The sequence below is a fragment of the Phoenix dactylifera genome, chromosome 3, assembly GCF_009389715.1.
Source record: "Phoenix dactylifera cultivar Barhee BC4 chromosome 3, palm_55x_up_171113_PBpolish2nd_filt_p, whole genome shotgun sequence".
Taxonomy (NCBI): Eukaryota; Viridiplantae; Streptophyta; class Magnoliopsida; order Arecales; family Arecaceae; genus Phoenix; species Phoenix dactylifera.
Window position 1 is genome coordinate 1806003 of NC_052394.1, and position 17284 is coordinate 1823286.

At 39.0% G+C, this 17284-nt stretch overlaps 2 protein-coding genes across 2 annotated transcripts; both read right to left on the minus strand.

The window, feature by feature from the left end:
• Positions 1-732: 732 nt before the first annotated feature.
• LOC103710750 lies at positions 733-1463 on the minus strand. Its single transcript, XM_008796633.3, has 2 exons — positions 1370-1463; positions 733-1265 (listed from the first exon to the last, which is right to left on the minus strand). The coding sequence occupies exons 1-2, from the start codon at positions 1445-1447 to the stop codon at positions 1182-1184; spliced, it is 162 nt and encodes a 53-aa protein (XP_008794855.1). The 5' UTR covers positions 1448-1463; the 3' UTR covers positions 733-1181.
• LOC103710740 (protein ALP1-like) lies at positions 733-9019 on the minus strand. The gene is made up of 3 exons (XM_008796622.4): positions 8459-9019; positions 1370-3730; positions 733-1265 (listed from the first exon to the last, which is right to left on the minus strand). Exons 1-2 carry the CDS (start codon positions 8595-8597, stop codon positions 2688-2690), a joined length of 1182 nt encoding a protein of 393 aa, XP_008794844.2. The 5' UTR covers positions 8598-9019; the 3' UTR covers positions 733-1265; positions 1370-2687.
• Between the last annotated feature and the right edge of the window lie 8265 nt (positions 9020-17284).

Below are 17284 nucleotides of genomic sequence, written 5' to 3' on the forward strand. Positions count from 1 at the left end.
AGCAAAATAGCAGAATATTAAACATTTTAGCTGCAATTGGCCACATACATTGGTTTCAGGAAATATTAACTGACACATCAGATTGATGGCCAGCCAGAACAAGCCCTAAAACTGAAACATTCAAGCCATACAGGTTGTCTTACATGTCTTGAAATGGTTTACGAAACAGTGAGCATGACTTTCTTAACAGGGACATGAAAACAACACGTCATGTACTGTGTGTGTTTATCTAGATGTATGTTACATGATATTGATAACATAAAAGTTGGTAAGAATACTCAAACACTAATACAGAGGGCTGCCCTTGTACCAAGGAGGTAAGGAAAAAAAACCTATGAATTCCAGAAGGCTAAAAATTTTGAAAATTCTCTGGCATGTCATCCCTCTTGTATAAGTTCTCATCCTCTTGCCACCAACCCACAAAAAGCTTCTCAAATGCTAGGATTTTCCTAAACCAACCGGGAAGAAAAAGGATACTTACACCAGGTTTAGGATCCAACATCAGTTTCTACAATTCAACATGGCGAACCCCCATTGACAACCACATGGCACCTATGAATGCATAGGCATGGCATATTTTCCAACTATCATATAATTTCCAAAAACTGACCTATCAGAATATTTTTTTTTTTTAAAAAAAAAGAAACAGATTACATCTTTTATAATCAGCAAATCTAACAATTTGAAGACAAACAAACAGTTAAAACGCAGAAGAAAGGACACATAGAGGACTGAAATCATACAGGAGCTAACATCATATCATATATAATATTCTAAGCATCCCTTTGCACCCTAGAATCAGTCAATTTAGAGCTACCGACCGGCTACAAATAGACAAGTATGCAAAGCATAAGAAACTCCAATTAACATCATCGTTTGCGGGCAATATATCTCACCACACAGACCGCCTCCATTCCAATAAGACAAGATTAAACAACGCAACAAATACTTCCTCCATTATTACCCAAAAAAATAAAAGACATACCTAATCCACGAACTCCGCAGATGGTGTTCATATTCTCTTTTCTTGATGTTCTATACTTCAAATGATCATTAGACCACATAATCCCAAAAGACAAGAATGTGAAAGAGAATAATCTATAAAAGAGACGGGGTTCACGTCTTTAAAGGTATCGTCTATGATTCGGCTTCGGAGGAACCTGATAAGGTCGATCGGTAATTCAATCGTCTCCATCCTTTTCTTGGCTCAATTCCCCAAACTTCTGCTTGAAAGCGTCTTGCTTCTGCATCCACATCATATGTGCCTGCATAAATTTGTGGCGCGTATCGTTCGGTTCAGCAACGGATCGGATCATTAAAAGGGATGAGAGATATGGAAGAATTTAGGGGCAAAATGGAGGAGAACAACCTGTAGAGCGGCCGCCCACACAACAAGGAAGGAAGCGATCCAGAACTTCTTCTCCTTCAAAATCTTCGACGCCTCCATCGCAGCAAAGTCCCAAATCAAGGCCTATATTGGACGCAGGACGAGTAAGAATTAGGCGACGACGACGGCAAGAACCCTAGCAGCGGCAATGCTTTTTAAATAAATCCTATAAATGGCGAGCGGTTTTAATCGGCCGGAGCCCTTTACGCTACTATCCATCGACTATCGCGCACGGGGATCAGACCTGCCCGAACGAAGCCTTTATAAGGGATTGTCCGGAGGCGGGATGGTAAACGCTGTTTCCTGTTCGCCCTCCACCAGCTGCTCTAGCCTCTGAAATATAGCATTTTGAAGCAAAAGCCATGCATACATGCTTTCAGATTACTCATGCTTACGGTGTAGCAAACAGTACAGCTAACTAAATTTCTGAGAACTGCAAGTTTCCTCCGCATTTATTTTTTTTAAAACTTTTTTAAATATATTAATACTAAAAAATTATAATATATCTGACTTTAAAAAAAAAATGCCATGCATCAAAATGAAAAAAAATTGATGAAAATTTAGGTAACCTAACATTTCTTTTGATGAATGTCCGCAGTCAAATGTCATTTCTTTTGCACTGAAACTTGCAATTGCATAAATGTCAAGCACTAAACTAACCAAAGGAAAGAAAATTACGCATCAAAACTAATGCATGCATAGGTGTCCCAATTCAACGAATTGTAAAATACAGCAGAGTGACGTTCTCCCGACTATCTCTAACTTGCTATCCAAATGTCAACAGTATCTGTCTAATTAAACAATTGCTGATGTTTTTTCTTTTTGGATGATTGGCTTGAGAACACTAAATTAGAAAGTCATTCTACCGAAGCAGTGATAGCTACTTGATCAGCGATTATTTAGGACTGGAAAATATAAATGAGATTAAATACATTAAAAATTCTACTTGCCTGGATTATAGAGTGGTCAATATGATTGCTAACAATTCTTCTTAGAAAGGGATGCATGATCCAGAGACCAGAAAAGAACTTGGCTTTCATGTTCTTGTTCAACAAGTGAAAAAGAATTACCAACTTGGCAAGGACCATCAAGCAGCTGCGAGGATTGAAAAGACAGGAAAAGGAAAAAGAAAAAAAAAACACCAACCAAGCATAATGGAGTATATTGAGAAGCAAGTTTCTAAATAAGCATCAGTACGCCTGAAAGACGCTCTTTTTATGGTGGTAATCTTCCTGATAAGCAACAGTACAAATGAAAGAAGCGGGACAGAAACAAAAGAAATACAAATTGGGTGCTCTTTTTATAGTGGTAGTCTTCCTGATAAAAACTGGGACAGCTTATCTCTCAGAATTAATCCACTCTGGTCAGCAAAATTGCAAAATTGTTGCTTGTAACTTGGATCATGCTGATGGCATGATGGCATCTCATCCCACACTGCATCTTCTAAGTCGATGACAATATTGTGCAGCAAGCAGCAAACAAGAATTATTCTAGGCAGCCGATGCTTATCAGGTCTCCACATCGCCCCCTGAATGATTTTCCAAGTATCCTTCAGCCTCGCCAGTGCCCTTTGTGCCACCATTCCAGTTGCTGAGAGCTTCCTGTTAAACTCAGTTTTCGAGTCTGGAAGATCCTTTCCTTGGTAGGGAGTGACAAGCCAAGGAAGAAGAGGAAACCCCGCATCTCCAATTATATACTCTCCCACTTCTGACCCTTCTGGGAGCTCTAGCTTCTTCCCATTAAGCCTCAAACCTTTCTCACACAGTTTGAAGAAATCTGAGTTCTGAAGCACTAGGAAGTCATTAATGCTCCCTGGCCAGCCAGTGACAATGTCTCGGAACCTCATATCAGGGTCCACAATAGCCTGCAAGACCATGCTATGGTTCTTCTGATGATCAACCCATACCTTGTTTGAAGGGTCTGCTGAAGGCTGGCACATCATGATGTGGGTGGTGTCTATGGCGCCACAACAGTTCAGAAGGCCCTGGATCTTTGCAAATTTGGACTTTATCGTCTCCATTTCTTCAGAATTGGGCCACCTGAGGTGATGGATACCTCTCTCTTCCATAGCCTCCACAAACCGCCAGGTCACTTGGGCAACAGTTGATTGGTTCATTCCAAACGACAAGCCTACAGATGATAGTGAGTCACCAGAGCATAACCTTCTCAAGGCAACAGCTACTTGGTCTTCTACAGAGAGAACCTTGTTATCAGTGCAAGTAAAGAATGTAGTTTTGGCCAATAGATCTTCCCTCACCAACGAGCATATGTAGTTGAAGGTTTTTCTTGAGACCTTGAAGATGGACTCAAATTCGTTCAGCTCCTTTGACAAAGAAAGGGATCCTGAGGAGGCATGAAAAACATAAACACAATCATGAACAAAGCAATTTTAAGAAAACTCAATATCCTGTCTTACTTGAAGCGAAGAATATTACTGTCACCAGAAAGACACACGACTGCCATGCAAAGACAAATCAACTAAAAAGTTGAAAATGTGGATCTTTGAATTCTATGTGCAATGAGAAGCACCATGGGCCAAGGTTTGCCAATGAAATGAACTATAGGTAAGTACGATATTATAAGGTGATATTTACACCTTGCCACTTGAGCCAGACAGCATGGGTTTGATTCTGGTTGGAGCCAGCCCCTCAGGGTGGGGTTGGTATAACGTAGAAAAAGTTGGGGAGTATACCCTGGTAATATCCAAAAACAGAAAGGATATTATAAGGTGATATCATGAGGCAGTCCCGTGACCTGTCATATTATACCACCTTTACCACTTCAATGTGAATATTGTTTTCCTGATTAGTTTCAATTTTAATTTTCACTCTCGTTTTCAAACTGAAGTTTCATCATAAGGAGAAAGTGAGAATGAGAATTGAAGCAAATCAGGAAAACAAAATTCACTCTGAAATGCAATATTGATCTCTTTCCCTGATGATGTAGTTAAAAGATTAACTGAATGTAGCAAATAAAAACTTTTTGAAGTTGAAGACTAGCTCAGCCCTTCACTCATCAGCATGAAGGCTTTCCAACCATTCATTTCCAAACAAGTCTTTCATCATTGAATTGATGCATAATTATTCTGAGAGATCACATCCTTCATTTATGCTTCTAGCATTTTGACAACTAAGATGCAGACTAGTAAAATATACATAAGAGAGAAAGAGATCCGTTGTGAAATATCAAAACTACATACTGAGACCGGCAGCATTCTTATGGACATGCATCAAAGATTTCTTTGCAGGTATTACTTTATGTGATCATCAAGATAATTTAAATGATAGAAAATTCCGTGATGTCTGACAGAAGCAGTTTTATTGTGTTTATCAAAGGTCAAGGTTTACGAGGTGAATTGATGACCAACAGACTGCAGGCAGCAGGGCATAAAAATCCTTTGGATTGCATATTTATATCATAAATCATCATTGCTCGTCACATACATATTGATGTTTAGCTTTCCTCAAATCAAATCTAAATTGTATAGAGTGCAAAATGCCACTTTTAACGTAGGACTGTGAACATGTACAATCAAGATCTACCATTATGCATTCGTTTGACTCAAGTTTGGATTAAGATTTTAGTTGGAATTTGACACACTTAGTCCTTAGATTGTAGCAGTCACTTGATAGACACTGTAGGACTCAAATAACCAAAAGCATACAAGGAGTGCAGCTATTTGTGCTGGAAATGATGGCTTACAATTTATACACTCTGCCACTCACTGCAGCCATTTGTATAATAGAGAACATCTAATGAACATCTTGATTAAATAAATTGCTTAAATATGTAAAATAGCACATGGTATTTGAGAATGATGCTTTTCTTAGCATCTAGCGTATGATCATTGACAATCAGAACATGGAAAGAATGACCTAAGAATGCTAGCTTTCATTGTTCTATAGGCACTCAAGATCTATAGGTCCAGAAGCAAGATGCATGAAGGCAGAAGATCTAGCATGATATAGACAAGATGCTTACCGCTAAGCTCAAAACCAAGAAGCTTCAAGCCTCAAGGGGTCCAAAGTAGGCCACTGGCATTACTATAATTAGAGCAGAATATTGAACATGAATTCCAGCAGCAGCATATCCAAGAAACAGCAGTAGAATCAAAACCATGAAACTAATTATAATATGATACTAGATATCCACAAAAACAGAGACTGATCGATAGTAAGGATTGTAAAATAAGTTATCTTAACAAGATGCAGAACTTTAAAAAAAAATAACATGGCCGGGGAGAAAAATGTAAATAGATGGCAAAGTGTAATACTATGTAGAATGAAGTAAGCAAAAAAAAAAAAAAACTACCTGATAATAAGCATAATTTTTCTCTTGTCCTGATTTGAGAAAATATAGACATGATCCCCGCTCAACAATTAGAGTATTAAAAGATTACAGGAGAGAGCTTCTTCTTCTTTTTGATGTAACGACAGAGAACATTAAACATAAGGTATAAGAATACCAGGAACTGAGAGCATTCTTACAAATACTACCATACAGCAAATTACTGGCAGACATCTAGAAGATGGTATAACAGACAAGATAGAGAAAACAAGAAAAGCTGACTTGAAAATGTCCAGAAAGTTGAAATTTACTGAAGACAGTTTTGACACTTATTGGGACAATGTCTGCTCATATCAGAGCAGAACTTGATAGTGCCACTCAAAGTAACACTATGTGGTTATGTTTTACTGAAGAAAGTCCTTTGAAAAGTCATATTACGAGACTGAAATGAACAGAAAAGATAGAGGACTTGAAAATCATGAAAAATCAATATTTTAACCATCCGTACAACATCTCAATGTTGGCAAGCAAATAAATGGTGGAGAATTTGTCAGAATGGATATGAGAAGGCATGTATTGGTGATGGATGTAACCTTGATAGAAACAAAGTTGTCATATACAGAATGTTGTTACAAACAATACAATGTAACTGAGGTGGAGAAGGTGAACAAAAAATGTTTAGCTCACCTGAAAATAGCAGAAACTGAATGAGGTTCCACAAATTTTATGTTTGATGTCTGCAACTTGAGTAAAAGATATCTTCAAAATCAATCAAGATGGCATACTTTTGAAGGTGTTTAAACATCCCAGAAAATTGTGCCCAATTGTCTGTTTACCGCAACCTTAGAAAGAACTTTGAGCTGCTTTTTTAATCCACAGCTATTTCATATGACAACCACAATGTATGCAAGTCAAAAGTTCCATATCAAAGAAGACTTTGTATATAATGCATCCGTGCCTCCCATTAGTCTACTAAATAAACAAATATCCCAGTATCTGAAATCCATCATGGTCAAACATGAACGCAAATCTAACAAACTCTATGGACATTCATTTTCCTCATTCTTTATCACCCACTAATCTATAGATATCTTTTGCTTTAGTTTGTTTTGAAAATGATAGAACAAGGATAGACCGGTAGTATACACCCCTCCACCACCACAAATCCACCCGCTAGAAAAATCATCATTGTAGCCTATAAGCACGGTATGGAAATCGACACTTATGTAACACAAGTAATAAGCCTCATCCTGTCTATTAGAAAATGACTCTATGATTCTACTGGACTATTGGCTCCTGTCCTACAAAGAGAACTTCCAAAGGGCAAGTGTTTGCATCCGCACCCCCCGCCTCCCTTTCCTAAAACCCATTGAACCTATATTTGATGCTTAATCTTCATTTGAGTCGTCTTTTGCCTACCATGTACATGGTTCAATGATCTCATATAATTCTCCCTTACTTCTCACCCTTATACCGCTTTTTGCAAGCTTCATAAATTTACATAGTTTTACCACATATCCACCTAAAATACCTCCTCTCGGTTCTCAAAAACACTTATGTCCATGGTACCACTGAACTTCAAGCGATGTGAGTTGTAATAAAATTTGGTCTAAAAGTTACCTCACAATATTTCTTTAATAGTCTCAGTGGCATCTTACAATTGTTCCAGTCCTAATTGAAATGTTCTCATCAGTATAGTCAAAATAACCTGTTTTAGGAATATATGGTCCCTCAGTCCCATATGGAAATTATGGAATATCAAAATGCCCACCAGTCTAAACAAACATAGTGTAATCTGCATTATATGATAAAGGCAAGAAACTTATAACCTGACTAGTTCGCAACCCACAATCACATATAATGGAAAACCTAGAAGAGCATATTCATGATTCCTGCTGATCTAAACACACAGAGAGTATCAGCATCTGCATTATAAGGCAAAGCCAATGCGAGCAAGAATTTCATACCCCAATTAGCTCCCAACCTGCAATAGCGTACAACAAAAAAGCTACGAGGCCATAATCTTGATACCACAAAAACTAAACAAATGCAGAGAATCGACATGTTCCTTATGTGACAAAGCCGAAATTTGAGCAAGAAATTCATACCCTAGTTAGCTCCCATCCCGCAAACACATACGATGGAAAACCTAGAAAGGCATGATCTTGACACCAGTGATCTAAACAAATGCAAAGCATCTGCAATTACATTATGTTACCAAGCCAATATTTGACCATGAAATTCATACTGTAAATGGGTCCCTCCAGTAACCACACCAAAATTTAATCCTCTAAGAGGCCCATCAATATCAACAATAAAGGCAGGATTCTTCGGTGACATTTGTCATCAAGATGCCAAGTTGTAAGTGATCCGATCCACTTGTCCTTCCTGACGGCACAGTGCCATGGCTTGTTCTTGTTCCAATTTAATAAAACAGGATTTCTCTGGACAAGAGATGTATTATATCTCCAAATTGTATCGACTAATCCCGATTGCAGGGATGACAATCGGTACACAACATGGAATTTTGAAACATACCCGCACCAATGCATTCACAGAAACCCCGTTACAAAAACATGAAGAATCTAAAGCACACACAAACACACACAAAAAGAAGAAGAAGAAGAAATCCCGTCTCGGAGATGAAACAAAACTATTCAAGCAGTCAACCCCCTCGATTTCAAGAGCAGCAAGCAAAAAAAAAAAAAACAACAGCAGAAAAACGCAAGAACACCAAATAAATAGTGAAGTAAAGGCGGACAGATAGAAAAAAAAAAACACAACCTGCAATCCTTCCGGAGAAACCATCCCACCAATCTCCAGGCTCCTGCCCCGAATCCATCCGCTCGGCGGCGGACGCATACCTCTCGGCGGCCTTCTTTTCGGCCCTCTTCCTCTTCTTGAACCCTCTTACGGGTCCCATGAGAACCGACTCCAAGTCTCCAACACCAGAGAGAGAAGAAGCCAAGTCAAAAGCTCAGGCAACCCGCCGACAAGAGACAGAAAAGATCAAGAAATGGAGAAGGAATTGAGAGGAGGGGAAGCGAAGACCAGCGCCGTCATTCCAAGGCCAGATTCCATTCAAGCAAGGGAGGAGAAGAGAGGGAGGCAGGACGAGATCAGCGAAGGTGGAGAGGGTCGGGAGGAAAGCATGCAAGGCCGGTAATAGAATAGAGAGAGAGGAGCGAGAAAGGGGGTGAAGTGTAGTAGGAGAGGCCGATGGGGGAGTGTTGGTGTTTGGGCGTTCGACCATGGCATGCAGCCATATATGGGCACCTTTATGATGCGATAAAGGGTTTGGAGACACCGCAGGGTTGGGAAATTTAGTCTGGGATTCTGGACCCAAATCATTACGAAATCTAGTAATCCTTCCCTAAGATGCATCAGATAGTTTGGGTGTTTGAACCGTTGCTGTGTAGTTTTATAGTTGCCATAAGTTCTAGGTTGTCTCCACCCTTTCATGGTGTGCCTTCTGAAACAAATTTTGTATTTAAAGTGCCAATTGTGACAACTTGTAAAGCTAGATCCTTGGATCAAGCAATAAAGCTATTTTCACATTAAAAAATGTATATGTATAATTGTATTTCTTAAATTGAGCACATATTTTTTTAAAAATTCATGTTTCCATTGAAGTTATTTCAGTTAAATCGTCCCAAAAACCATTCAAGTGGGTCTCATTGATTCATAGTTGCTTTACCTGTAGTTTTATCATGATTGGGCCATGACAGGAGTATTAACAAAGCGTGTGAGCCAGAGAGGATTCAAATGCAATAAAACCAGCTAGATAATTTCTAACTATCTTAGCATGCATTGCAATGCCATTGCATTTGGTTGCTTTAGTTTTAGATCCATGTTGAGATGTCTAGAAAGAAGATTTGAACGACGTGCCACCAGTCTACAGCCAGAATTTGAAGGAGATAAGAATGATTTCAATTACCTTGAATCTTCAAAGACCTTTGAGATCAACCTAAATCTACTTTAAAATAAAGAGCAAAATAAAGAAGAAGATGATACAAAAACGATTTCATAAGGTATCTTTTGCTCTCATCACAATCTTTTTTTTCATATCTTTCATTTTTTCATACGATTACAAGTAGTGATCAGTTATTCCTTACTCATCCACTTTGCTATCTCTAACAGGCGATAAATGGATTTCTTTCGTCCAAATCTATTGTTGAATTTTAATGCTACCCAATCTATTTGTTGGGTATACTCATAATTTAATTAATTTGATCCAATCAGCCTATTGGCCCATATATGCATGCAAATACACCTTTGAGATGCCGTAAACTGATACCTCCATTACTTAGCTAGAAGTGAAAAAAAATTTTCTTCCATCCGGTGAAATTAGTGCTTTTCTAGGTCTGCTTTTTATTAGGAAATGCAACTATTCAGATTCTATAGAATGATTCATTAGTCTGAAATGATCAAAATTGGCTTTTGGATCAATAAATTGTATGTAAGAAAGATATAAAAATGAAGTTAGTGTTCTAAGTCTCAATTTGATATTTTTATATTGGCTAAGTGGCATATTGGGCCAGGATAAGGTCTTTGCAACCTGGATCCGCGGGCCATTCAAACTCAATCTGAGATAAAAGAATTTTGACTTTGGAACTTTTATAGCCGGAATGGATTTAAAATGTCAGATTTGGCTATTCCATTCTCAAAAATCCATGGTCTGGAACTGGACCTCTCCACCTCATTCACCAACCTTGGAGGATTCATACGCCAACTTGGAGAGGAATGACATCATTAGCGTGGAACAGCAGCGTTGTTTTGAGTGCATCACTTGTCGCCGATCAAGAATTTGGAAAAGTCCATCATATTCTTGAAGCTCTCGAATGCAACTCCGAGCCAGATTCAGTTTGATATCTCACTTTCTGAAGTGCTGCATTCTGAAGTTAAAGTTCTTGGTGACAATTCCTTTCAATAATAATAATAAAAAAGTTCTTGGTTACATCATGAGCAGGTCTAGCTTTTAAATATATGTCATGGACTATGTGATTGCATTTGGGTGGATTGATTGACCATCATCATCATACAACATGACAATCCGCGCATCAGCAAATTAAGAGTACTCCAACGCAGTGGGTTTGGTTCGAACTCTTTCGGAAGTTTAATTACATCACTTAATTTCACTATAGCTTGAATTAATGGTTTGGCCAACCCAAACCGCTGCGTTATAACCCATTCAATTCAAATGGACAAGGTATTTTATCCCCTATAGCAAAAACATTCTAAATAGACAAGGTGTTCACGAAAATATTCAAGACTACCTCAGCAATATAAGAAACGTTTATAGCATTCAACTTTATAGTGGTGCCGACGTGACCGAGGTCCTCTCGATTGGTACCCAACACTAACGCGCTCCATTGCATTGACCTTTCGTTTCGTAGCAATTTAGATTGCATGAGAGAGGGAGAGAGAGAGAGATACAAAAAGTGCAAATGGATCGAATCGGATCGGGTCATGAGTGATTCTGACCCAATCCGGTTTTTTATTCGGATTCTAATTTTGGACCTGGATCTAACCTAATAGAAGATCGAGTCAGGTCGGATCGGATCCATTGCTACAATTTTTAACCCAACGAGTCATTCGAGTCAAGTCGAATCCATATATAACCTGGACCCAATCCAAAAAATTCGTGTTTGGTTCAGATCAATCCATCCATAGCTTCGGAACTTGTTTGCACCCTTGCAGGTTGCAGCCCGCGGGCCTAAATAATTTTATAGATTTGGGTCGGATCGTAAGATTGAAAACTCAAAAATACCCAAATTTTAAATGGGTAGGGTCGGGTTGGAATTCAGTAAATCCAAACCTGACCTAGAAAATGGAACGGGCCCAACTTTAAGACCTGGCCCGGCCCCACAGGTACTCCAAAATAGATCAAATCGGATCAGAGTCAACCTGGCCCATTGCAGCCTCATACGTATACATACATGTACATACATATATTAATATAACAATGCTTGAAATGATGCAGTTGGATCTCTTATATTTTGAAATGATGAGGCCGATTAACAATTGAAAGCCATCAATTGCTTGTGCATCTTAAGGAGCAGGGTGGCACATTAATATGTTGTAGAAGAAGGTGAAGTGGCATCAAACGATGTTGTAGAAACATGGCATCCGCGCGAAAAGAAGAAGAGAAGTTGCAGGAAACAAGCAGAAAGGTTCACCACAAACTCAAAAAAAAAATATATATATATATATATATATTGTAAGACATTTCCTCAGCAAACTTGAGCCTAGACACAGATGTAACCACACGCAAGCCTATCAACGATTTAATCATCTACGGAATAAGAAAGGGCGACGACGGATCGATGGCATGACTTGTGCCAAATCCAGTTGGATGATATCGACCACCATCACCGGTCAAGCAAAATCATGCATTCCAAGAAGCACCGGGATACATTCATCCAAACTTCCTAGTTGCTCTCTCGTTGGGGTTGATCCAATCATCAGCAGCCCATGTACCATGCGACGCATCATAAGAAATGTATCTCACAAGCCCCACCGCTTAATCTTCAGTTACCCCTCTCATATGACTAATAAAGATTGTGACACGTAATAAACTTGGCTCTGATACAGCTTGTTAGAGGCTCGTAGCTCAAAAATTTAAGCCGTAAAAAGTAAGACCAGTTCAGGTTAATAAATTATTGTAGCATTTCTTTTATTAGTCAACATGAGATTATGATACTCAGATCCATAGGACACTACTAATAAAAGATCGAAACCTTACCACTTCCACCTATGATGAAGAACATCATGACTCCTTGGTTTGTGTTGAGAAAAGCTATGCAGCTTAATTACCAAAGGAGTTTCTGATTCGACTTAGCACCGGAGATGGTCCCCCATGAATTGCCCCTTCGACCACGTCGGTCTGGGAGCTAATACAGCAACATGTTGGGTGGAATCATGTTGTTTTTTTTCCTGTGACATCATTGAGCTCACATAGTGCGGATTAGCTTTTTTTTTAAAAGAAATAAAAAAAAAACTCACTTGGCCATAGAAATAATTTATTTTTATATTTTTGTCCTCAATAAAAAAGCCCATTCTTAAAAGTCGCGAGCCAGTGGAGCCAAAATGGATACCAATTGGAGAAAACCCTGATAGAAACTATGTGACCAGGATTGGATGCGACAACCAGAGTCAACCCCAAGTCTATCCACGCGCAAAGCGAAGACCCAACCATCAGAAAGGATCAGTTGCCAATAATGCTGTCCTTCCAAAAAGCTGGCACCAACCTCCTCCAAGTATAAACCCTTCAAGTTCTAAATTCTAGAATCCCGTGTTCTAAGCTTCACACTTGGCAAAGGTTCAAACGATGCCCACGCAAGGAGGGCCCAACCACGGGCAAAATGAGAAGCTCTAGAAGAAGACTAACTAGAACTGGGAGGAGAGAGGAAAAGGACGTATAAGGCGCGTACTCTCCCAAGCCAAGCAACATCAGGCTGCTGGTTAAAATCGAATTAAAGCGTGCGGAGATAGAATTTGAACTTAGGACTTATGCACTGGTATTATATTAAAATTATTACTTATTTCAAAAATTTAAATTAATAAAATAAAATAAATTTATTTATATATTTTATATTTTTTTATACTGCTATCGTGTCCAAATAACGTTCGAATTGTCAACCACGCCCTCTTTAGCTAGTTTTCCTTGTCAAGTGGGACCGGCCATTGGAATTAATCCGAAGACGTGTGAAAAGCTGGAAGTTCCAACGCCCGTAATGGATCGGTCATGTTCTCCTTCGGCCATTTTTTCCTACCACCCTGCCAAATTCCAGAGCTCAGCTGTCTGGACTCCAAGCTCAGTCTCAGTCTTGAGTATTGACGAAAATTGGGTGGAGATTTCCCTGCAGACGGCTTTTTGGCTCTGCTGATGTGGTCTTGTTTTCAGACACATCCAACATTTCATGGACCATGCCACTTCTCCATCTGCCACGTAATGGGCTTAAAATTATAGTATGATACGCATAAGAACTCCTTCCTCGGTTTCACCCCTTCTCGCCGCTAGGTTAAGATGATAGCTATTAACAAATATGAGGTAGACAATCACCATTTAAATATTTAGGACTTGTTTGATTCGGGGAGAGAAAGTATGGTCAATAAAAAAACAAAAAAGAAAGATAGAAAAGTAGCATTAATCTCATGAAAATAAGATCCCCATGCTTCATGAAAAAGAAAAGCACATAAAGGGTAGGAAAAAGCTATTTTCCTGCAAGTTAAAAATTATGATTTTTTTTAAAAAAAAATATCTCAAGCCATCAAAATCCAAAAATAAGGTCATTCTCTTTATTAAGGATATGATTGGTATTTCATGCAACTTTTCTAGAATTGTAGATGCTCAACCAAATATAAGCCACTCTGCAATATATCACTTTTTCATGATCAATCAAATATACCAAAATTATTTTTTAGAAATCATCTTTTCAGAAAAAATAATTTAGTAAAAACAATTCTTTCCGCGAGCCAAACGAGTCGTTACAGTGCTCCTTTAACAAATTTTCTCCTCCCTAAAAACAAAAATGCATGGCATAAAAAATATAATTTTTTGTTACTAACTAAAATTTCAAACAGTAGCGTTGTTATTTCTTTATTATTATTTATTATTTTATGCTTCTTCACCATCATAATGATCATTATAATAGTTATTTTTTAAAGATTAGTAACTCAAATTAAGTACATGATAGAACGAGTGGGAATATAGCAATTATAATCATTATAGTGCTCAATGTCAATTCCTGTGGGGATTTATTACAATTAATGGAATGATGCCATTATTGAAATCATCCTCGTTTGTGGAACCACGGCACGTTCCTGTGGGGCCAATGAAGACCTAATACACTTTGAAGAGTGATCAGTTTTTTTTTGCCTTCTACAACAAATCAAACTGCAGACTGGATGGTCTCCTACGTTGCTAATCATTCTAGAGACATTTTTTGGATTGAGGAGAGTGAGCTGCCTAGTGCGTTCCAGGATATGCTATATTTTGACTTTTTTGGATGTATTCGCATTAGATTTGTACGAGTTATCTGGTTGAATTAAAAAAAAAAGTTATAACTTCTCTGATCTCTTATTTACCTGTGTGCCGAAAGTTCCCCTTACCAAACAATTGGCAGTGCACGCATGGGTCTTCCACATGTGGCCCTCGAGACAAGTTCATTTGGGTTCTACTGATCCGTAGGAGTTCAGACTAGGAAGCTGCCAATAGAGTCGACTGAGTCTGTGGATTCTGATCTGAACAGTACATATTCCAACAGTAATTTTTGTGCATCTTTTTATTCAAGTGCAGTTTTCTGGGTGTAGCAGATGGACCCTTGCGAGGAAGCAAGGAGTGTGTGAACTTGGAAGTATCAATATTTGATCTGTGGTGGTGGGCCCCATAACACGCCTAACAAATTAGTGGAGCGTGTGGACCAAGGTTTCATGCAAGCATTGGCTTGCGTTTAAAATGATCGAGCGAATAACGCGCCATGGATCTTGACTGTAGTTTGATGTGCATGATACGCGGCCGCGTGCTCAGAGGCGTGAATGTTCCGAGTGGGTGGCAACCCGGTCGTCGTCTCTTGACTTGACCCGCGCGACATGATATCACTTGGCCTTATAAATCTGGAACCCCATGCACTCCCATCCTCATCAAGAGCCTCACAGTCCAACAAGCTTTGCCCACACACATCCAAACTTCTGGACTTCTTGACAAGAATACTTGGCAAAAGTTTTCCATGGCAGGAAGAGAGGAGGGCGAGGTGGAGAGCACTAACTTGGCCAATGTTCTACTGCTACTTTCCTGTAATGGAGCAAAGGCTCGAAACATCCATGGCATTAAGAAGCCTATGGGCCGGGTGTACGAGTGCAGGACATGCAACCGCCGGTTCCCGACGTTCCAAGCGCTCGGAGGCCACCGGACGAGCCATATGAGAACAAGATTCCGAAGGGATTGGGTCGAAGAGACCAAGAAGGAGAGAAAGAAGCCAAGGGTGCATGAGTGCCCCGTTTGTGGCTTGGAGTTCCCCATGGGGCAGGCCTTGGGGGGCCACATGAGGCGGCACAAGCCTACGGAGGCCGACGAGGCCTGCACAGGAAAGAAAGCCGGTGCCGGGAAGGTATTATGGTTGGACTTGAACTTGACTCCTTCGGAGAATGATTTGGAGCTCACAGCCCTAGGGCTTGGATTAGCGGTCTAGTGGAGGCTCCCATGCTTGATTTCTTTAGTTGCTCGGGCAGTACATAATTGGTCAGACTAAAAATATTTCTTCATGAATTAATTTCCTTCTGATTCTACGTCGTTCTTTCATTTCATATCATTTTTTAATTTTTTCAGTAAGTTTTGTAGTTTTTTTTTTTTATTTGATGGATTTTAGTTTTTTTTTAATATATAGCCTGGACATGAAAGTACTTTGATTCTCTCTTATTCTTCCTTCAACCTTTGTATCCATGGCTTTCCACCATTAACATTAAGTTCGATCTGTTGACCGTCACCAGATGAAGACATATGCTTGATTCATGCTGATGACCATACATAAATTTGTTACCACCTTGGGATGCAGGTGTTATGCAGGACTGATTTTTTGACTAGATTGCAGGGGTTCTTCTTGTTAAGAAAAGATTTCATCTGAGCAAGTCATGTTAATGTATACCTGAATCAAACCTCAGAAATGGGTGGAGACAAGTGAGTGTCCACCTTTTTACTTTTTCAGCTGATAAGGAGTCCTTGAAAGCACAGGAGAAAATCCCAAACAAACTGATATATTTGTAAACTGAATTATGATCTTGGTTGCTTTCTTCAGAAAATGGAAGAAGAAGAAAAGAACAAACAGGTATGATGATCCTGGTTACTGCATGTTAAGGAAGTAACGGATGAGATCAAGATGGTTTGATCTCTCCCTGCTATTTGTTTCTTTTATTTGAGAGGTTCATCTGTGCTGCAATGGGGGATTTGGCCTACCATTGCTTTAAAAGAAGTTCAATGATCAAGATGCCTTGATCACATCCGCAAGTTCCTTGTCAGTTAACAACCTAATTACTATTTGCTCTATAAATTCGCAAGACATGAAATTCTAATCTCACAGAAAATTCCTTTATAAAGCTTTTAGAAATTGGAATCTCATAGTTTTAACTTTTCCAAGGATGTGTTGATATAGTTAATTCATATGTTCAGATAGAAAGTTATGACCTTCCGGGCCTCACTGCTTCACATTGTCCTCACTTCTTGCGAATAAATTGCTTCTCAAAGTTAATTAGAACTCCCTATGGCGCCTAGACCATAAATATGAAGTAAATATCGAATGCTTGAATCCATATGGGCACAAGTATACGTATATATACATATATTGGTTAGGCGAGTGACCTTGATATGCCTGGTGAGATTGGGAGGATTTGAAAAGGAAATAACCTGAGTTGATGTAGCTATGGAAGAGGATCTTCCAAGTTTTTCTTTTCTTTTCTTTTATTTAGATTTTTTTAGGATGGAGAGATTTGGGTTTCTTCCTTCTCTCTTTTTTTTTTCAGGTGTGTGCGGGGGTGGAGAGGTTGGGTTGCAGTGAGGTTTTATTGTTTCATTAATTGCTTTTATTAATTCATTTTTTTGATCCAATGATCTTG

What these genes read in the sequence shown, in the direction of transcription:
- LOC103710750 (XM_008796633.3), bottom strand. Translation starts at nt 1,447, where the DNA reads ATGGAGGCGTCGAAGATTTTGAAGGAGAAGAAGTTCTGGATCGCTTCC. An exon ending in TGTGGGCGGCCGCTCTACAG is followed by an intron (nt 1,266 to 1,369) that starts GTTGTTCTCCTC and finishes AAATTTATGCAG; the next exon opens with GCACATATGATGTGGATGCA.
- LOC103710740 (XM_008796622.4), bottom strand. Translation starts at nt 8,597, where the DNA reads ATGGGACCCGTAAGAGGGTTCAAGAAGAGGAAGAGGGCCGAAAAGAAG. An exon ending in TTTCTCCGGAAGGATTGCAG is followed by an intron (nt 3,731 to 8,458) that starts GTTGTGTTTTTT and finishes ATGCCTCCTCAG; the next exon opens with GATCCCTTTCTTTGTCAAAG.